At 36.9% G+C, this 22,696-nt stretch overlaps 2 protein-coding genes across 4 annotated transcripts in view; one reads left to right on the top strand and one right to left on the bottom strand.

The window, feature by feature from the left end:
• The first annotated feature begins 1,401 nt into the window (after positions 1 to 1,401).
• LOC106132033 (uncharacterized protein KIAA0930 homolog) overlaps positions 1,402 to 22,696 on the top strand; it is a 42,458-nt gene continuing 21,163 nt past the window's right edge. Inside the window, exons 1-4 of one of the 2 annotated variants that reach the window (XM_060944808.1) lie at positions 1,402 to 1,772; positions 12,986 to 13,146; positions 14,258 to 14,440; positions 21,846 to 21,944. In XM_060944808.1, the coding sequence (XP_060800791.1) occupies positions 1,664 to 1,772; positions 12,986 to 13,146; positions 14,258 to 14,440; positions 21,846 to 21,944 (552 nt within the window). In that variant the 5' untranslated portion in view covers positions 1,402 to 1,663. Of the gene's footprint in view, positions 1,773 to 12,985; positions 13,147 to 14,257; positions 14,441 to 21,845; positions 21,945 to 22,696 lie in introns of those variants that run through there. The other variant, XM_060944805.1, reaches the window with a different exon arrangement.
• Positions 10,866 to 22,696, bottom strand: part of LOC106132032 (phosphatidylcholine:ceramide cholinephosphotransferase 2) — an 84,008-nt gene continuing 72,177 nt past the window's right edge. Inside the window, exons 1-2 of one of the 2 annotated variants that reach the window (XM_013331335.2) lie at positions 16,413 to 16,833; positions 10,866 to 15,843 (exon numbers count right to left, since the gene is read on the bottom strand). In XM_013331335.2, the coding sequence (XP_013186789.1) occupies positions 14,501 to 15,817 (1,317 nt within the window). In that variant the 5' untranslated portion in view covers positions 15,818 to 15,843; positions 16,413 to 16,833 and the 3' untranslated portion in view covers positions 10,866 to 14,500. Of the gene's footprint in view, positions 15,844 to 16,412; positions 16,834 to 22,696 lie in introns of those variants that run through there. The other variant, XM_013331334.2, reaches the window with a different exon arrangement.

The following is a 22,696-nucleotide window of genomic DNA, read 5'->3' as shown; positions in this document are numbered from 1 at the left end:
CCAATTGTACGTTTCTCTAATTAAGAATTCAATATTTCTTGGTAGCGTATGTTCTGAAGCGTGCGATACTGCAAGTTGTAAAGAGTGGCAAGTGCATCTGATAAGAATTAAATTAGGTATATCATTTTTTAGGATTTTATACACTCCATTATTGATGCCAGTCATGACTGACGCATTGTCTGTTCCCAATCCAACCAGTTTATTTTTGTTTAGTCCATATTTTTGTAAACAAGAAAGAAGGGCTTTAACAATGCCAATTGCATCACTGGTTTCAAGTTGTTCAAGGGCCAGAAACGAAGACACAATTTTTTTTAGTTTTCTACTAAAATACCTGATTACAATACCAAGTTGCTTGCACGTACTGATGTCAGTTGACTCATCAATGATGAGACTATATTTTTGTTCCCCTATATCCTTTATTAGTTCTTCAGTAAAATGTGGTGCCAAGATATTTTTAATAACTTCAGTACACTTAGTACGATGCATTTTTAAATCATCCGTTGCTTTGGAGTCAGGGAAAGCTAATTTCACTAAGTCTGTCAGATGATCAATACAGGAAACTGAGCTATGTTCTGTAATGTAAAGAGCGAGCATTCCTTCAGCTTTGCGCGATTTTGGGTTGGAAATCTTCTCACCATCAGGCTTGAATTGTATAATCTGGTTGCCGGATATAATTTGCATTTTTTGTTTGTGCTTCTTTGTTTCAGCATGTCTTCTCAAGTCTACTAATTTTGCTAGTAATTCTACTTTACAATATGTGCAAAAAGCTTTCGTATCATCACCAACCAAAGGTTTAAGCCAGGATATGAATTCGGCATGTGATTCCCACTCTTTTCTATACTTTTGTGCATAGTTTTTTTTCTTTAAAGGAATTTCCATTGTTGGATAGTATTAAGGATAACGACTTCACACACTGTAACCAATTAACAAACGACTTTATCAAACTTTTTAAGATTTCAACAGCACTCACCAAATTCGATACATAGAATGTCAAAGTTAAAAGAAAACACTAACAACGATTGCGCTACGGGATTCCCCGGCTATAGAGTAAGCATAAAACAATATGAAATTCTCATTGTGCTAAAGGGATTCCCCGCCCCGGTAAAGTACATAAGCGTAAATCAGGTGTGTTGTACAGAGTGTCAGTATCACTGTCAATATGACAGTGACACAGACACTCTGTTGACAAAACGTGTTGCCGATTCCATACTGAAAAACCGCTAAAAACCACTAAAAAGAATAAAACCGCTATGTTACTAAAAAAATCCTCTAAAGGCTTTAAAAAGGCTCCAGTTCTGGTGGAAAAACCACCAAGGTGGCAACACTGTCTTTAAGGCATTGAAAGAAACATTTGAGAAATTGTCAGTGTCAAAGTCATTTTCTTTTATTCATTCGTTCAGTTTCATTTTGTAATGGTGGTGGAAAGAAAAGCTTTTCCCTTTTAGTACTGTAAATAAATAGGTAATGCTGGGATAAATATGTGCGAATTTTTAAATTAAACCAATGTTCAGTTGTAATTGAAGGTGTTCCAAGGAGTATAGTATGTGCTTTGGTTATAACAGGAGTGAATTATTTATCTTCAATAGTTGGACAGTGCTGTTATCAGAACTTGGAAGGTGATTACTTGGGTAGAGTTGTGGGGATTTGGACTTTTACCAGCAAAATGTCGTTAGGAGGCTCCTCATTTATGAAAAGCGCTACCATGCTGGAGCAGCTACTCGAGGAAATAAATTTCCAGAGAACGAAGGAGATGCGGCAGCTAATGAAAGATGGTAAGTTTTTTGTATACAGGCATTTCTTGTTTTCTATAAAAGTTTTATGCTTAAGTATATGAATAAAAAAAATATTATGATATTCATTAGATTTTTCTAGTCGCTTTCCTATGGTTTATCTAGAGGGAACAAGCAGCAGTTCGACTTATGCATAGTTAAACAACTTTGCATCAAAATACTATTTTATAAATAATATATGCATGTAACATACCTTTATTTTATCTAGAACAGTTCAAATATAATGTAATATGAAAGGTTAAAATCAGTTAACTGCATCAATATTTTTACTATTACTACATAAGTCTTACTATTAATAGATAAGCAAGTAAGCAAATGGAGAGACACTAAGATAATAATAAAATAAACTATATTGATAAACTTGTCATAATGTACAGTGAACAAATCATTAGTCCAACCATATTCACTGCAATATCATCTTTTTACTGTCATAGGGGTCATTGTCAAATTTAGGGCAGGTAAACGTAACATAAAATTGTAAAAATATGAAATTGTAAATATATTTAAACTTTACTTTTCTTTGTGCCCATACCTGTTAAAATAACTAAAGTATGGTCTATTATAGTCGGCCGCGATGTTTAATTAATAATTTATGACTTATTCTACATTTAGTGGGTCAGGGTGTAAAGAAATACAACTCTGTTATCATAATGTTTTACCTTTTATTATAAAATTAAACAAATCAGTCGCAAATATTTTGGCATTTATATTAATTACAGTCTTACATCTTACAATCACGTTTAGAATCACAATGTTTTTTTAAACTTTAATAATAATTTAATTAAATCTTAAACAACTCTGTTACTTTTTAAACATTAACAGATATTAAATTCTATCAAAGTCTACAAAATGCTTATATATCAACAACTAAGTATGACATTATAACAGCATAAATATGTAAGAATTAATGTACTGTGATATTACAATATAATACTGAATAGCTTTCCCTAAAATTCCATAGTAAGTTCTTTAATCATTGGGACAAAAAAGTAACAGAGTTGTAACAAAGTAACATAGTTGTTTTTTTTTTACTTTATCTAAATAAATTGCACTTGGTTGAGATTGAGATCAAATCACATGGAACAATAATTAATAGAAATATACTAATCTATAATAATCTTTATAAAAATCAGAGTTTTTTGAACAAGTAATTGTTCCTTCAGCTTTGTATTATCTCTAAATAATTTCGACCTGTTTCTTTTTACTTGCTTTCTGCCGCGAACAGCCGATGATGTTGTTGAGTGAGGAGTGTTTTCACGAGAAGTAGACAGCTGGAGTGTTGACAAACGACGATATTCCCTTGAAATAACTTGATCTATAGAAGCAGGACTATCTTATCGAGGTGGTGTAGACTCTGGAGTGTGCAAAACAATAAGTAGTGCTCTAGCCTTATCTTACCGTCTAGAGTTCGCAGATCGCCATTTTTTTTATAGCTCGATGTTCACGTGTTGTTAAATCTTTTACTAAGCATTTTTTTGCATGGTATCTCTCTAGATCTTTTCGTTTAGCTTCTGTTACTTTGTCAGGATTATTTTTACGCCGTTCTCGGTATCGTCGCTGCTTCTCAGCTGCCGTGAGAGGCATCTTGAGCACGCAAACAAATACACAATATTCTGTAACAATTTTTTAGGGTTATTTACAATTTTTCACGATTCATTTATACGTACCAAGATTATATATTATTGTAGAAAACAGATTATTAAAAAATATTGCATTTGGAACATACAATTTCAGTCAAAGTTAAATAGTAAAGTTTTAATACAACTCTGTTACCACGCGTAAGTAACAGAGTTGCGAGTAACATAGTTGTAAATTTTACATTTCAATAGACATAAATAAAAAAATATGGCGTTGATTGAATATTTTATTTCAAATTTAGAATATTTACCCCTTAGTTAACAAGCTGAATATAAAATAATAGAAAAAACATTGATTTACTTACGGAATAGGTGAGTAACAAAGTGGATGCTCAATAAAAACACGCAGCACGTTGAATGCCAAGTGGGCAACTGAAAACTGATGCACCCCTCCCCCCGCTCTAACGGACGACCACGATGAACGACGACACCTCACTCAAGCAAATAGTCAGAAAAAAGCAACGCTATCTCTATTTTGACATATGATTTACATAGTAACATAGTATTCCAAATGGTTCCCAGCAATACGTGGGACAAAGCTTAGACAATTTTCAAAAAAGTACATTTTAATACTAACGGTCTTTAAAACATATTTTATATATATTTATAATACTACTTTTATGGTAATAATTTATTTGAAGTTGGTTGATATATTAGAAATTCAAGTTATTTGATCCTTTCTGTGACAGAGTGCTACTTGGGACGGATAGAATTTATAAGGAAAACCCCTCTGTTACCTAAAATTACCACTATGTTACTTAAAAAAAAGAACAAAAACATCTAAACTAAATCTTTATTCTATTAATATATGTTTAATAATGTGATTTATTATTTACTCAATATGTTTTTTTTAGTGATAGTTGAATTATTAATTAATATAAAGTAAAAACTGTCAAGGGACTAGTTTACCTGCGCAAAATTTGACAACGACCCATAGAGTTCCATGCAGGGTAATTTTATGTGGTTGACTGTACACAAGTTTTTGTTTTTTTTTTATTTTTTATTATGTGTGCAGATTGACCTGCACTAGCACCTAGGTCATAACTGAAAATCAGCGTTTTGCTCTGTAGCAATTAATTCGTTGAGTTGTGACCTTTTTGTATTGCTGCAACTGACACCCTAATTAAGTTGTATTCCATATAAAATTGTACATTGTGTGTAGCAAATCAAATAAAAGAATTATCTATCTATCTATCTACATTTGCACTAAAATTTACAAAAATATTTTTGCTTTTACCACTCAGGTGTAGAATGCTTGCTCTATTTTTCATCTCTGTATTTTCCCTTATTTCTTAGCTGGAAAAATACAGAGATGTTTTAAATACTATCATTATTTAGTAATTTTATTTTTCGTATAACGTGTATCTTTGGCAGTCCCAACCTTTTTAAAACAAAATATATAATTCCTGCATTTACTTGAAGTTATATTATATAAATGTATATATAGCCAATAAGTGCCGTGTGGTTCCCAGCACCAATACAAAAAAGAATAGGACCACTCCATCTCTTTCCCATGGATGTCGTAAAAGGCGACTAAGGGATAGGCTTATAAACTTGGGATTCTTCTTTTAGGCGATGGGCTAGCAACCTGTCACTATTTGAATCTCAATCTATCATTAAGCCAAATAGCTGAATGTAGCCATTTAGTCTTCAAGACTGTTGGCTCTGTCTACCCCGCATGGGATATAGACGTGACCATATGTATGTATGTACAGCCAATAAGCTTAAGTGTGGCCACAAGAAAAAAACTTATTTGAAGAGCCCTTTGAAAATAATTATTAACTTTGTTTTGAACCTTTTAATTTAATTAAAAGCACATGGCATTCCATATCTTTTCCATGGATGTCGTGAAAGGCAACTATGGGTAAGGCTATTAAACTATTATTGGGATTCTTGTTGTATGCAATTTTTGTAATTAAAGTTGTTCCAAGGAGTATAGTGTGTGTGTTAGTTCAAAAAAGAGTGAATTATTTATCTTCTTTAATACTTAGACAGTGCTGTTATCTGAACTTGGAAGGATTACTAGGATAGAGTCGTGGGGTAGACAGTCCAGTCCCAAGACCCAACAGTCTTGAAAAGACTGAAAGGCCACTTTCAACTGTATGGCTCAACAATGAAATGAAATTCAAATAGTGACAGGTTGCTAGCTCATCGCCTACAAGAATACCAAGCCTTTCCCCTTAGTCGCCTTTTATAATATCCATGGAAAAAAATATACATCTTTTTTCTATTACAGGGTTGATATATGGGTACTTCTCTACTAATGGGAAAATGGCCCATACAAAGCTGTCCTGATACTTTTTTTTGCTAAATGATAGTTTTTCCTACATAGAAAGCTAAATTTATTCAAGCTTTAAACTATATAATTGACAACCACTTCATTTTTTTTATATTTTAGGAATTATCCACGATTTAATGAAAAATCATGACAGGGGACTGACACATATGACAGGGGAATGATTTTTACACAAAAGCAAGATAGTTTTCATTACAAATAAACTTTATTTTAGAAATTGAACATCCAATTAAGAACAAATAAACATAAACTAAAAAAACTTCTCATAAACTTCAAAGAAATTAACTAAGTCTTTCACTTTGCTTTAAATATTTTTTGGCAAACGTTTTAAACGTTCTTCGAATCATAGGTTTATAATCAACATTTTCTTCTTACATCTATCAATTAGTAACTAATATTTTGCATTTTAAATTGAGATCAATGAAACAAAACAACATATAATTATCATTGTTAATTGACTTATTCTCTTATACACTAGTATCAGGTAGTTAAATCAGTCTTAAAATTTCAATTTCTGGTCTTTGACATCAGTTGCTTTTATGCTTATTTTAATTTTTACACCTTCTAAGTAGTAAAATCAGTCTCAATTTAAGTGAGTTATCTTAGAGATCAGCTCTTGAAAATCCTATAATTATCATGTATCATCATTACTGTTCAAAAATATTAACCGGTGTATTAAATTTATAAAAGATTCTTTTCCCTTTTAGGATCAAGTCCGGATTAGTCAACTTTTTAATAATTTGCTCAAAGGCTATATCAGAAACATCTTCTTCGTCTACTTTAAAAGTCAGTCCTTCTTTATCACAGAGTTTTAAAAACGTGACAGTGAATTCACCATCTTCTTCATCAATTTTATTTATGACCGCAACATAACGGTATTCAGTATGTTTACTCTGCAACTTAACTAATACATAGTCTCCACAATTATACTTGTCGTTGTTATCTCGGGAAGGTCCCGCTTCCATTTCTTCCACAGGACTATCAGTTCGTGGCTTGGTCGCATATGAAGGTTCGATTTCAAACATATCAAGGGCATTATCATCCTCGGATGAAGAGGTTTCAGATTCGGTGTAAATGTCTTGAACACGAAGCTTCATTTTCTGGTTGTAATTAATTGTTCCAATTTTATAATGTTGACAGGTATTAGGGCAAAAACAGCTTAAACTTCTCATTGTCAAAACTGCTGGGGAAGTAGATATTCCAGTGATCTGGTGCACCTTTAATGTTCCATTAAAACTTTTTAGTTTGGAAGTCTTTTCAATGGCATCAGTAATTGATTGAATATCTTCGTCATTTATTGTATGGAAAATAATCCCAGGACATCTAGCTTGGATGACTTCCACAAATTGTTCCAGGGTATCGACATCACCTCCAGCAGCTACAACAGCATCCGCAGTCCTCTTGCAAGTAGCACCAACACCATCTGGTGCACCCTTGCCATGTCCGGCCTCCGAGTAATTCCACGAAAATCCTTGTAGATTTGGAATATCTTTGGATAATCTCGAGGCCAAAACAAAGAACATAGTTTTGTTCCGATATTGTGTAACCGGCCCGTCACTAAGGAAATGAACATATTTAATTCCAGGTTGTATTGCTCGGAAAATTGGCTGCAAATGCGCCCAAATAGCTGAGGGTGAATGCGTCAAGTTTTTGGAAATGGTGGCGTAGGATTGTATTGAGTTTTTGAGATACACAACAACTGTGTGAATACTTATTTGAGTTCGAGATCCTCCGAAGTGGAAGGGTTGAATCTCTTCTCCGTATTTGGTACAATAATTTTCGGAGAAGTCCATGTGTATCAAAATATCTTCTTCGCCAAGATTTTCCTTCAAATGTTTGATTGCATTGAATTGATGTACAATGTTTCTTTGGTGGCAAAAGAACTTGTCTAGGTCAGCATGCAATTCATGTATCAACTCTCGCGGACGCAGCGTCAAAGTCTTTTTAAGGTGTTTAGTCACTAGCTTAGGCTTTTTAGATTTTGGATCCAAATATTCTTGTTTTTCAGATACCCATTTCTTGTATTGTATAGGTTTGTTGTCATCAAACTCATTGTAGGCAGGGGTTCTGTTATTGCACACTAGGCATTTTCTTGACAAACACTCCACATTATAGCGATCACAGCATAAATTTTCTAGTAACTTCTGATAGCTGTTATACGACAATATTTTTGCCGCGTGTAAACCAGACAGCTTTAAGTCAATGTTGGCGTGAGTGACACAAAGACAAGTGTCACGGTCTTGAGCTTTTGGCTTGACAACCCAGAAAGGACGCAAACGACAGAACATTTGATAGCTTATTTTGAAATTACTAGCTACAAATTTCTTGTACAAGCTCAGCACTGTATCTTGTAGATAGCGTTTTTGATGCTTGATTGAATTTCTTGTAATAAATTCCTTTTTTCCAGCACCTAGTCTGCTATTGCTGTCATCCTCATAAAACTCTCTAATCACTTTTGCACATCTCTTCGAAATTTTGTCAATTCGTGTTCGTTTAGGCATTTCCAAAGAAGGAGATGGTTTCCATTTTTTTGTCATTTTATAGTTAATAGCACTGTCTTTGGTAGTCCATAGTTTGTATTTATGTACTGATGTCCCAGCAACAACTTTTGAAAATATTTGTTTGTCTTTTTGGGTCTTTAATTGTGAATAATTTTCTTTCAATTGTTTATTCATCACCTCGCCGAACAATGCTTTTTTCACAATTTCTTTTCTCGAGTTAGAATCATCAATCATTCTGTTAATTTTCGTGTTAGGTGTTTCATCTTTATTTTGGTTTATAGTTTTTTCGAGTCTTGACAGTCTTTTTTTATACTTTTCGACTTTTCTTTTATATTCGAGTATCTTATTGTCTTTGTCTCTATTCGCTTTTTCTCTTAATAGCTTCGCATGTCTTTTTCTCTTTTTATTTGCAGAATTGTCAGTTGTAGGAGGTGCTGAAATCTCAGTCTCTGAACTTGGAGTGTTGTCTCTCACAAAAGCATTAGTTGTTTCCTTCAATGTCTTTTTCCTAGCCCGATAATCAGTACAATGTTTTTTCCAATTTTTTTTTGCAGTTCTGTGTTCACGTGGAGTCATGTCTCGTACGAGTTTTCTTAAGCCTTTTTCTTTTTTCTTTTGATACTTAAGACGTTCTTTTTCTTTCATTTCTTCTCTCTTTTGGGGATCATTTTTAAGGCGCTGATATCTTAAACGTTCTAATTCTTTCTTCCTTTCTAATACTTCTTCCCTAGTCTTCTTTTGAGGCGGCATTGTGAAGTTTACCTGAGAAAAAAAATAACTAAAGTCAGTCCCCTGTGTAATAAGACAGTCCCCTGTCGCTCAAATATACAGGGGACTGTCGCCAGGGGACTGGTTATTTAACCTAAAATTCGGATTATTTGCAATAGCATTGTACTACTTAAAAATTGCGAAATATCATATTCAACAAGAGATTATGACATAATAATTACGAATAATTCATTAACTTATCTTTCAAAATGATAAAATAAAACACATACCCAAGGGACTGTTATTTGATCCGGCCGCGGCACGTGTTCGCCTCAACACTTGCTTCGCACTACAGGAAGATGGCGGCTGGTCACACAAACTTGTTATACGGACGAACTTCACAACTATGTCGTTCCGTTCCACGCTAACGCAATATGTTACTTCTATTAGATTATTTTTTTTCGTTTGTTTTATTCATGACAGGGTACTGTTCACAAATTGTTAGGACAAACTTTAGAGTTAAAATTTTTCTATTATTTAACTTAAATTTAAATATATTCCAGAATATTTATTATGTTCATTTATCATACATTAGAACAGTATTTGTGAATACTACATATTTTGGACAAAATTAGAAAAAAGTCTTGGTAGAAACTGTAAATCTGGAATGGGGACAGGTCAGGGGACTGTTTTTGGGGTTTTTGAAAAGATATTTCGTAAAAATCGGGAATCTCTTTTTATTTACAAATTGGTAGCTTAGAAAGAACTTTTATTGTACTATCTTATTAAATGATCGTTTGAAAAACATAGCCACACACAATTCTAAAAATTGCTCAGGACATTGATTTTCCCGATAGTGGAGAATCACCCATATAGAACCAACAGTCTTCCAAAGACTGAATGGTTACATAGTTATGTTTATGCCTTAATGATGTAATACATACATAAAATCACGTCTCTTTCCCGGAGGGGTAGGCAGAGACTACCTCTTTCCACTTGCCACAATCTCTGCATACTTTCTTTGCTAATTATGTAATCTAGATTTCTATCTATCTAGGAACCTAATTTGTATTGATCATGGTTACACATCCACTTGCCTCAATGTGCAGGTTCTCTCTCACCATAAGAGTATCGGTTAGTATTCAATCTTATGTACGCAACTTCCAAAATAGTCATTGGTAGGTACATGGCCGAGGCAAAACTTTGAACCTGTGCCTTTTTGTGCACCACGCATTTACCTTACTGATTCGACCACTGACGCACAAAATAACGCCCTATCTCTTTATTATTCCTGTCCCTATGAGCCGTGCCACGCCCAACATAGTTCATGTTAAATTATATGTATACGCATACACTAATGATAATGATTTGTGACAATTTTGAAACGACGTCGACGTGCGAGCAATGTTACCGAATGATTGAAAATTATTTACATCATCCTAGTAAGCAGATTGAAGAGAAAGATTGAATAGAGAGTTTGACATCAGTCTTCACAAAAAGAAAAACAAGATTGGGCGCCGTAACTGCTTGAATCTCCCTCTGAACTCCTTACATTCAAAAGCCTATCGCTCCACTGCATTAAACTGTAGTAGATTAATAGACAAAGGAACTATGATTTAATATAGTTTCTCCTGTCAGGCTTGCAGAGGTCAGACGGGAGTCGCTTCGTGTAAAACATCTGACTCATCCAATACAGGATCCTGGTCAAAAGGCGCATCCTGGGCTCCTCTCCAGAGAGGTTAGGTTGTAACTGGAACTAACGCCAAAAGGAACAAGCTGAATAGATGTCGAAACGGCTATTAATAGTACTTAAAGATAGATATTGCTCAAAATAATTTTACGACTAGTGGTAATTTTAAATTCTTTCATCTTTGCGGTATTGTCTATTTTTATGTACTTAAATACCTACTGGGGTTATAATAAAAAGGCGGACTTAGAAAACACATTTAATGAACTTTAATGTACAACAGCATTGTTATAAACATACAGATTTATGTATTTTCATGTCTATTTACTTTGACAAATCCTGTTTTGTAACCATAACATTTATTTTATTATGCTCATAGAAATTTTATAAAAATTTTACTTTTGATTACAAAATAGGATAGACATGTAAAAATAAACTCTTTTTGTTTGTCATACCATTCACATGTTACTTTTAATTTTTTTTAAGAAACATGCGAAAAGCAGGAATGTATGAAACATTTCATTTACACTCGCAGTGCGAGCGCCTTATATTAACTTAAACATCGATAATAATTAATATTTTACAAATCCACAATATTTGTTGCGATTACATACGAGCCGAAACTTAGACGGTTACACGACATCCAATAAAATAATTTATCTTCGTTGAAGGAATGTGGGTACAGGCTAGAACAGGCAATGCAATATTGCCTGCTGGACATATGTTAGCAGGTATAGTAATTTAATATCCCGTGTGGTCCATCTAATGTATTAGGACCACTCTATCTCTTCGTGTAGATGGACCCTGAGAGCGAAAATGACAGATGAGAATGCACACGCAAAAAAGGAAGAAACAGTGATTTGAACATACAAAGGTTTGATTTACTCAAATTGTAAGGAAATTGCAGGTGCTGAAATTTCATAAAGACATTTTTAGATATAAACTTGTAAGAGTTGAGAGTGGTACCTCGCGATTATTTTGTTCGAGCACATTAATGAGATTTGTAGTCGCAGGTAAGTAAATAGTACAGTCATGGCCTTTCAGTCTTTTCGAGACTGTTGGCTCTATCTACTCCGCAAGGGATATAGACGTGATTATATGTATGTATTTATGTAGTCGCAGATATAACGGAAAAATGATCCTGCGGAAACACTCTATTCATGGAATTTATAAACTAATGGCGGAAATGATTTGGATGAAATTGTGCTTTGCAAAAATGGGCTAAGTCTTGCTACAAAAAATTGTTCTCAATTGCACTACAGTAAAATTGTGCAAAATCTAGGAGCCTGTCAATCAAACTTAAACTTTAGCTCGTTACAGTAGGAGTCAATGCACATAAAGCCGATATTTACAGCTGACACAACAATATTCTGAGATTCAGAATTAGCTGGCTCTTCACTACAACGCTTTGTTCAGTATTTTTGTTTGCAAAAACAAAAAAAGTAATTTGCAATCTCAAATAAACATCTCATAAACAAGCACATTTTGTAAACTTAATTAATCAGGTAAATAAGTTTGTTTCATGATTTAAAAACTACATTAAACAACAGGTCATTTGATTTGCCTCGAAAATCAGCCAACGGTAAAAATACCAGTAAAGTTCATTAAGAATAACATTACAAATCTATATTTAAATAATAATCAAAATAGTAATGTACAAATTATGTGTGTATAAACATTTACATTTATAAATATAGTAGAAACATGAAGATGCGCTGTTTGTGTGCGCGGCGGCGCGGCGAGGCGGGTCGTGCGACAGGTTGCGGGGTTCAATTCTGACACTGTCGGATCTACACAAAATGGTTTTTGCACGTTGCATGCACATTCATAGAGCTCGACTAAAAATCTTCAAGAAATAAATTTACTTTTCCAAGTTCACTTGATAGTTCTACTAAGTACAAGTTTTGAATAAAATTTTATCTTATCATAATCGTAGATCTGACTTGGTATTCAAAACATCCCTTGCAAAATGTAGACAACTTAAACGACCAAAAGCCCGCAATGAAATCCGCAACAATATATATTATTACATTGAATAGTTGCGAGATGCAGCCTCATGGCTAACGAGGACTCTCGTGGAGTTCGCCAGTCGCATTAACACTAAAGGCACTTCACATTACATGCAGAGACCGAGTAGCGAATTCCACATCAACTTAACATCGAGGTACACAATATAAAACTCAACTACCTCTCGCAATTAAAACAATACTATGTCAGAGAAAATAAACAAGGAATAACTTAAATTGGGACTCGCTCCTTGGTTAATTATTTTCTTTGACAAAGTTTCTTCTTGATTAATTATAACATAATTAATGACATAGAAACAAACATATTGATACAGTTTTCAAATAGTGGAAATGTTTCAGATTGTGGATTCGTGGTGCTGCAAGGAACGACCTACTGGACAGATCTGTTCGTGAGGCACTTTCTGTTCCAAGAAGAGAGGGCGATAGACTGCGACGACCTGCTCTTCTTCGTGAGGAAGCGCCATGTCAAGGGCTCCTCCAGATACCTGCCTAAGTATGAGGTAAGTCTGTTATAAGAAAACCACTGATTGAATGCTAATCCGAATAAAATTATCAAGATTCGTTTTTGCCATTAATTATATCAAAATTGTCTATTTTGAAATTTAACAGACTAAATACCTCTTATAATTATAATAAATTAAGGTTTTTAGTGTGCATGTAGTTGTTGATGTTACTATTTCAATGGTGAACATTCGACTTTAAAGCTTGTGCTATTTTACTATATATCAGAGGTCTTTTTCAATTTTAGATCTTTAACTTACATGTAAATGTAGTAGAAAGTTATGCATGACGAGTTGTTGCGCTGTTGCGCTTCTGAAGTAAAAATAAATAATTATAGTAATTGAATTCCATCTCTATTGCTTATAATTGTTCATGTCATACATTAAAATTGCATTGCAAGTCTACATCAACTCAATGTTTTGGTTTCTCGTTTACTCCGAAAATTATGAACTATTCTTATCATGACATTTCATCATTTTGCGACAGTAGTGTGTGACCACAAGGAATGTTTCTGCGTACTTCTGGTGCAATTAAGTACTTATGTGGTTGAAAATTTCATTTTACTTTCTAGTTTAGCACCATATGGATGATTGTTACAAAATTCTATTAGACAAATCATTGGAAATACAAAATTATGCATTAACAACAGTTATGTACTTTATAATATAAAAATATGTTTTTCTTATATGTACTTAGGACGAAGACTACGTTCTAGCTGTACTTGTCCGCGATCACAATCGCTCGCTCCGCCTACTCGTAACTAATCACAGTACATTTTTTGCTAATAAATAGGAGCTGCTTAAACTCGACATCCGTGGTCGCTAACCACTTATAAAATATACATTTACAAAAACAAAAATCCTAACAACGGCGATGTTAATAGTTCGATTATTGTTCTTTGTCAAATTAAAATAAAAGTCTTATAGTCCTATTAACAATAAAAGCATACGCAAGGTTCTTCAGACCTAAAGTAAATTGCATTAGGTGGTGAGCTCACTTATCAAGTATTTGTATCACATTTTAAACTCAACGCGACGACGCCCATAATCTCATTGATAATCCGTTAAGTGCAGTACTCCTTATCACTGAACCTTTACTGACTATTCGCAGACGGACGTGGAGGTCTTCCGCAAGGATTCCAAGAAGTTACCCATCGGAGATCCGGAGATTGACTGGGAGGAGACCGTGTACTTGAACCTGATCGTCCACCAGTTTGACTACACGCTCACGCTGGCCATCTGCACGAGAACCAGTCCCAAAGAGCTGCAGGTCCTGAAGCGGCACTCGCAGAAGGTGAGCGACGACGGGCGGGCGTCATACGTCCTGCGGCGGCGGCAGCGCGCGCGCGCGTCACTAGCTGAGGCGCGAGAACAGCTTGGTGCGCGGCCAGGGCAGCGGCCAGTCGTACCGCCGCGGCACCGGCCCGCGCACGTTGCGCTCCAGGTACGTGAACAGCCAGTACCACCACTCCCGCTGGATCATGTAGTGATTGTAGCCGTTGCCGGCCCGGTGAGGCGTCACCAGCAATGAATGGAACGTCCAGAATAACCGTGTCGTTATGTAATACGCGATCACTACATCCACCGTGTAATGTCCGTGTGCTAGGAGCACGAACGACACGCCCAGCAGCGCCGAGCCCCACATCGCCCAGTGCATCGGCCACAGTTTCTTCGGCGAATACTCCGCCACGACGAGGTAACTTAACACTAGGATCATCGTGTGACCCGAATATATGAAATCACCACAATAAGTGTGTTTTCCGTTTATCGATAAACCGAAGCCTGATATTAAGTAGAACATTCTCTTGATGATCACCAGCGACGTGACGTTTTCTTCCTTTGGACTGCAGAAGTAAGTCTTGCTGGAGACGGGCAGCACGGTCACGAACATCGTGATCGAGCGGTACAGGTACAGCAGGCCAATGATGAAGAACAACCGGCGCGACACGATAAACCGGTGCTTGTGGAACACGACCACCAGCATGGCCACTGTTGTCGAGACCATGATGAGGTATTCGGACACATCGAGCGCCCAATCAGCCGGCCCGATATTCTCGAGGACGATATCGTTGAGCGGGTCAGTCTTGTTCCGGTCCGGCAGCCTCTCGTGGACGAGAGATAGTGACATCATATTTATACACACACAGATAAATAGGAAAAAGAAGGAAATTATTGTTTTCCATATTTCTTTAGGGTAGCGTTCTTCTCGGACGGTGCCGGCGGGAATCTCTACAATGAAGTCTCCCGTGCGCTGGGGAGAAGTCTCTTGGTCGGGGTCGGACTCGTCGGTAGCTGGCTGCGGCGCGTCTTTTTTTGCTTGACGCGCTAGCAGGGGCTGCCGCTGCATCAGCTCGGCTTGGCTCGGCATCTCGGTGCTAGGACGCGCTCCTTCGGAGTTCTGACGCGAGGCGTTGTTATTCAGGTCATTCCGTTTGAGTCGCTCGAAATTGATCCCTTTGATTTCGTCTTGTACGGTGTGTGAAGCTATGTCCACATCGCAGACGGGCGCGGGCTCCGGCGGCGGGCTGGGGACGCGCGGCACGAGCGCTAGCTGCTTGGACGGCTGCTCATTGGCCAGGTACACGCGCACCGACTCGACCAGAGGCTCGGCGAAGTTGATCTGCTTTGGCGGCGACGGCTCCTTGTCCGGGGACCGGGTCGAGATCGTCATCCAATCACCATTTGGTTGAAATGAGCCTGGAATCGCAGAAAAAATGCATTGTCAGATATTGTTTACTAATACTAGTTAGTTAATTATGATGTAAATTAACGTTCAAATCAATAGGCATGTCTGATTACTTTGTCGTTAATATTAATCACGTCGTTAATGTTCTAAGAGTACGATAAAACGATGATTAAAAGTCTCGTAATAATAATTAGCACGCTTGCTTATCGACAAACAATTAGGGGTTTCTATTGTGAAAGGTAACAAAGCCGCAGAGCGCCTGATTTTGTAATGTCAGTAATTATCGCGGTCGTGTTTCTGGAACTGTCATCGTACATAAACAGCACAACCTACCTAGCCGAGTTCAATCAAAGTTCAAAAACAGACGGCTAGGGTCCTTCACACTGCCTAGACTATTTGTAAATATCAACATAAATACAATGTTCGTGTTAAATCTTGTACTTGTAGTGTGACCATCGAGATGAGTACACATGTCAGTTCGACACAAATAAACGACTCAGCCGTACGATTTCTCTCCCCGTCGACGGCACAGCACAGCAGTTTTCATTAATGAGAGCGGCAGCACGTTGTTGGCACTCACCCGATCAATGGACGAGCTGTCATTTTGGGCGAGCGAGTGCTCATCGATTCGACGTTACCGACCTATGTGCCCGATAGAAAGCCGGGCGGGTTGGCGTCCAGCTAAATCACACTAGACGCGCAAACGAGGTCGAAATGGAAAACGATATACACACACTTCACTGCACTAACGGCACTGGGGCTCCGGACGCGGGCTTTGTTGATGATCACTGGGTACGATCACTATGATATCACACGGAACGGCGGCCGAGGCTGCTTCGCGCTAATTTTATTACGATTTTAAAACTAGTTGTGTTGTATGGAGCGCGCGTGTTAAGAAGCGGTCGCGTACTAGAATAGAAGGAGCACTGGTTGGCTTCGCTCGCGGGCCGGTCGGGTGGCGTCGGCTGCCGTCGTCGACGTTCGGCTCAATGGAAATAATTACGCGCGCAGTGACGTCACGTTCGGCCCCTCTCCACCGGCGCACGCCGCTTCTCTGGCCGTTTCCCCCGGCTCGCCTCGTGCCCCCGCGCCCGCCTCACCCCCTACCCGGCCCTGCTCGGTGCATGCTAACTCGATCCGCTCAAGTTCCGTTCGTCTCATATTTTATTTATCTCCCCTTTAAGTATGTAGACGACAATGACTTGAGATTTTATTTCGTTTCTCGCCAGGTGCAGTTATTCCGATATTTTTTTTTTTATTTAGGTAATAAGCAATCTTAACTTTCGTCTTACACGGTCGAGTTCGCGCCAAGTTTATAAAATAAAGAATGTTACTATGTTTTTAAGGAGCCAGTTGAATGTAAGGATAATGAAGGCCAATCAGACTGGAACCACTTTTGACAAGATAATTTGACTTTAAACAAGGAAAACAAGAAGGAACTTTTTATAAAGTGACTCAACGGCTGGTTTACTAACATTTAAAGGGTTTTTCTGTTGATTGTTCAGACTGATACTAAAAAGCTTTACTACTTTTACTAAGCAGTCTAGCAATCCGACGGGGCCGGTGGCACGGCGGATGGCGGGCGCGCTTCCTGCCGGCTCGCTAGTGGGGTGCCCGCTTGCCGACCACTGTTCTCACTCTAATTCCAGTCACTTGTTGCTTTTGTTAAAATTACTCTAAATGTCTGGTGCTGTAAACTTTCTATAACACAAGTGTCGAAGATTTGTGTTTAAACCTTTTGCAATTTAACTTAACGAATAAATAAGATTCTTTCATAATAAAGTTTACCTAGTCAAGATATGATAACATTCTTTTCGTAGTAGGTATATAAAACAAAAGTAATATGGAATTGGTTTAGTAGTTTACTAAGTACGGTTGTTTAGCTACAGATTTGTTTTCAGAACTATTGAGATTAAAACCAGCATCTGAATTTTCTAGTGCTAAGTTGTAGGTGTGGAGTTACAGAATTGAGAGCGGATTTCGGGTCACGAGTGAGCATCTGTAATCTCCCATTTGTTTCGGAATAGATCATTATGTCAACTGTACACTATACTGTTATCGCATGATGAAGCGTGAGTCAGGTTTAGCTTGTTTGTGGCCAGTGTTATTGATAAAATATGTTCTCTCAGAGAATTCAAATGCAAGTCGGCATTAGAGCATAATGTTTTTACTAATCAGAAAAAACAACAAGGTATTGGTCTAACAATAGCTAAAAAATAATAGTCTCCCGTGGTCGTTGTTATGTTGACATTTGCCCGTTTTCATGACTTAGCTCGTCAAATTGATTCTAAAGTTACGGCAAGTTATTTGTCTATTGGGCTGTTTGTTATAAATAAATAGTAGACATCTTATCAGCTTTACAAAACATTGAACTAGGTTAGTTTACGTTGAGAACGTTTCTCCGAAAATTTGGGACATTTTCATGAAATGAATACATATTTATCACAGTATTAATCAAAAACAGATAGGGTGTGGATGCTGATAAGACTGCTGATAGAACCGAAATATCAAGTTTAACAAAAGAATGACGTTTACATATTGTTATACAGAGTTTATTAATGAAAAATTAAAATCTGAAGCACCAGTGTTTTTTAAATGTAATAACTTTTACAAATTAGCATAAACCTTTCGCCGTGTCATAAATATCAAATAATATATTTTTTTAGATCCTGTTGAAATGCGAGTATCTTAATTAATTGATAAAAGCTTAATATATAGATTAGATACTGACAAATAAAATCGTATCTTCAATGGTATGAGCGAGCCGTCAGCACCTTACATTTCTAGGCAAAAGATTTTGCGTGTTATATAAATATTTTTCCAAAGTACGCGGCGCCTATTTTTCACTTCTTTGCCAGCAATAGTTCTGCTGCCAAGTGGCTTTTTAGCATCATGTTTGTGTTTTTTCGTTGGACGGAATTAATCTTTTGCATTTATATATACAAGCTTATCGAAATCTTTTCTTAACGAAAAGTGTTTCTATCCCGTCCATTGTTTTGAAACGAACACTATCAAGGCAGGCATTGTTGGTTCTTACTTTTTTCTATCCGATCACAGTACATTGTGATTGTAAGTCCTGTCTACCCGTAAGGGAAAAATGTGACTTTTCTTTCGGGGTAGACAAAGCTATCACTCGAAAAGACAACACTGTACTTTGCTGATTATCATTGTTTAAATTAAATTTAATTTGAGAAGCCATAGACAAGTGATCGCCGCGAATGTCGGTCATTATTGCCGATGAAGACCGAACGCGTTGTGTGGAACAGTTGATTGCAGGGTGCCGGCGGGAGGCCGTACGTTGGCGCCATCAATACGGCATTACTCTCAATAAAACATACAGACATTATGCAATCACGCCTTTAACCCTCGCGGGGTAGTCTGAGCACACAATGAGTTTTGATAAGAGTGAAAGGCCACGTTCAGCTGTATGGCAGAAGAATTGAGATTCAAATAGTGACAAGTCGCTAGCCCATCGCCGTGGCTATGAAACATCTAAAATATATAGACTTTCTATGTAATGAATGATCATTCTTGGTAACATGGTAAAAAGCGTACCACAATTTGGTAATTACGTTTGCCTATCCTACCAGAATAGACAAAAAGTATGAACACACTTGAAAAAGTAATTCAGTACAGTATTTTTCTGTAAAACCTGACCTGACTTTTTCAAGTAAAGATACAGATTTTAATAATGTAAGCAATTGCCTGCGCTAGACTTCATTATGTCCGATCAAATATTATTGCAAATATATTGTGGAAGCTGAGAGATCTCACACGCCTAGAACATCACACGATAGTGGCGTGATGCCCATAGATGTGTATCTAGGTAGATACAGTGGTTGGTGTCTTGTTGAATTTGCGATCTTATAAGAACGTTCTGTTCTAACTTTGCTTTGTTGTAAACAATAGAAAAGTGTGCCCACGTTAAATTTATTGTCCCATAAAGTTTCCTTTGTAACAAATTACTAGTATAGCCGTAAACTAATAAATATTGTAATGAAGAAATGCCGTAATCTGCGGTGTTTAGTCTCGGTAACAGGTTTTATTGCCTTTTAGTTTTTTACATGCTTTTCAAAATAATGCTACCATTGTTGTTTTTTTGGTTGGTTGTAATTGTCTGGTGTTATTTGTAAAAATGTTTATTACAGATAGGAAGCTACCTTAAACAAAATATTAACGTCGGGAAACAGGGTACAATGCGAGATCTAGCTTGGCTTGTGTCTGTGGTGGCCTGATGGAGACAAATCAATGTAATGCCCCTTACGTCACCCATTACTCATCACGCCTTATCACTAGCCGGGACCCATTCCGCGCAGGGGCAGTCTGACCCATGTTTATTTATATCAAGGTCTAATCAGTTTGTGAAGAAATGTTTTGATGTAGAAACCAATTATGATGTTGGGGTTGTCCTTGAAAAGGAACATATATGTCATGATAAAATATATATATATATATTCACATGTTTATCCCGTACGGGCTAGGCAGAGCCAACAGTCTTGTAAAGACTGAAAGGCGTTCAGCCATATGGCTTAAATATTGAATTAAGAATAGAACAAATCAATGTATATCATGAATTCCCTAGAAGAATCCTTTATTTTCAGCTCGCATAACTCAGCTCGATAGTGTTCCACTAAACATATCATTGACACGCACAGAAACGATTCTTGGTGTTTAGTTCGCCTCTAGAAAACTTGTTGTGTTTGAAAATCAGTTTTAATCAATGTTCCACTTGCCGCAGTTGTCGTAAATAATGATCAATTGGCAATCATTGGAATGACGCATGTGTCTGCCGCGTTGAAAATCATATGATTTGTGTAGCTCGTTAACTGCTCGCAATAAACACCTATATCTTTGGGTATACTGATATACTTGAGATTCTAATAGGGACAGGTTGCTATCCCGTTGTCTAAAAGAAGAAACCCAAGTTTGCCAACCTATCCCTCAGTCGCCTTTTACGGTATCCATGGGAAAGATACGGGGAGGTCCTATTCTTTTCTGTCTATTGGTGCCGGGAACCTGTACGGCACTTTTATGGGGTTCCTCCAAATTTTGCGTTCCAATATCCTTTTTTATTTTCTTTTTGTTGACAAGAATTTTATAGATTTTTATGGCTACAGGTGCCGGGAGTAGCTATAAAATTAATATACTACATACCACAATTCTTTTGTCTTTGGTGTAACGTATAGCTTTCTTAAATATGCCTTCTACCCCTCAAAGGATAAAAGCGTGATATGTGTGTGTTACCTAGCCGGCGTATCTATCTGCGACCGCCCTTCACACTGCGCCATATGCGCTCAACTCGGTTATAACAGACTTGTTTATGTCTTTCGCACTTTGATATCCAATGTCAGTTTTTATAGCAGAGGACACTGCTACAACGTAGCTCATATCTTTATTTGCAATATGTTTCGGCTTTATTAAAATGTTTATTTTACTTTAGTTTTAACAGTCACGATGCCAAACGTCTAAAAATAAACGTATGTTAACAACATATATGGATGGAGAATATCGTGAAGGAAAGTTAGAATTCATAGAATAGGGTGACTTGGTTAACAATCTTTCCTTCAATCACCCTCAGTAATGAAGACCGCCAACTATAAAGTGACGTCAAAAAGTGCCTGCGAAGGCCTAGTTTTTGAATACATATGTTGATTTTACCACGCGTTACCACCATTTAAGTACATTGGCTTATGAATTTGTGAGAAACAAAGGCGAAATGACTTTAAACGGTCTCGGTGGCGCAGCGGTAGTACGCTTGTCTGTGACACCGGCGGTCCCGGGTTCGAATCCCGGCCAGGGCATGATGAGAAAATAACTTTTTCTGATTGTCCTGGGTCTTGGATGTTTATCTATATAAGTATTTATTATAAAATATAGTATCGTTGAGTTAGTATCTCGTAACACAAGTCTTACTTCGAGGCTAACTCAATCTGTGTAATTTGTCCAAAAAAAAAAAGACTTTAAAATTTTGGCAGTTATTTGGTAAACTAACAATAACTGTTGTGTTTGGCAGGTGTACGCGTCCCCGTCGCGCCGCAAGATGGACTCGAAGGGCGAGGGCGAGGAGATGACGTACCCGCACATTTGTTTCATGGTCGACAACTTTGACGAGGTGAGACTTTTGTTCCACTTCTGCATTTGGTGAAAAGACATCTGATCTAATATTTTCACCTCTTTTATTTTTAGTTTGTCCTTGTTTTGTATTGAATCCCAAGAAATTGGTTATGCATTAGAGACTGAAAAACTGAAAGAGAATGAATTTGAATGATAAACAAGAATCATCTGACATACTATGCCGACCTAACGTAAAGATTGGGAAAAGGTATAGTAGAAGACAATGTAAACTGAGGTGGAGTAGGTATGCTGGGCGGCACAAAGTTCATTAAAATATTTACATTAATGGTTAAGGTTTATTTCGTATCATAACATAGGTATTTATTATAGAACAGACTCAAAATACACCGTGAATCTTATGATGATTTAGTTTTTAGTACCCAGTAAAGAGTTTGCAAATATATTCTATAGGTGAATATGTATTTTTATTGATATACTTATACACATTGTTTTAGACTTACTCATTTTGTCGCGCAGTCCCACTGATATCATCCAATATCTTATCATCAAAATCGAGCCACCATTACGAAGCACAATTTATTTCACGTGGCCATCTATCTATCCATTATGATCATGAGTCTGGTTCCTTATTTGCATTATTTGATGCAGTCGTAAGTATTTATGTTTGAAGACAGGTTTTTTTTATCAGCAGATCGTAAAACTTAATACTAGCGCAACAATCCTGTGGAAAGTTTGTAAGCGAGTCTTGTAACATTTACATTGTAAGATGCATTATGTTTCAGTATGAAT

Source organism: Amyelois transitella, chromosome 6, assembly GCF_032362555.1.
Source record: "Amyelois transitella isolate CPQ chromosome 6, ilAmyTran1.1, whole genome shotgun sequence".
Taxonomy (NCBI): Eukaryota; Metazoa; Arthropoda; class Insecta; order Lepidoptera; family Pyralidae; genus Amyelois; species Amyelois transitella.
Note: the sequence above shows the minus strand (reverse complement) of the source record. Positions and strands in the feature narration are given on the sequence as shown.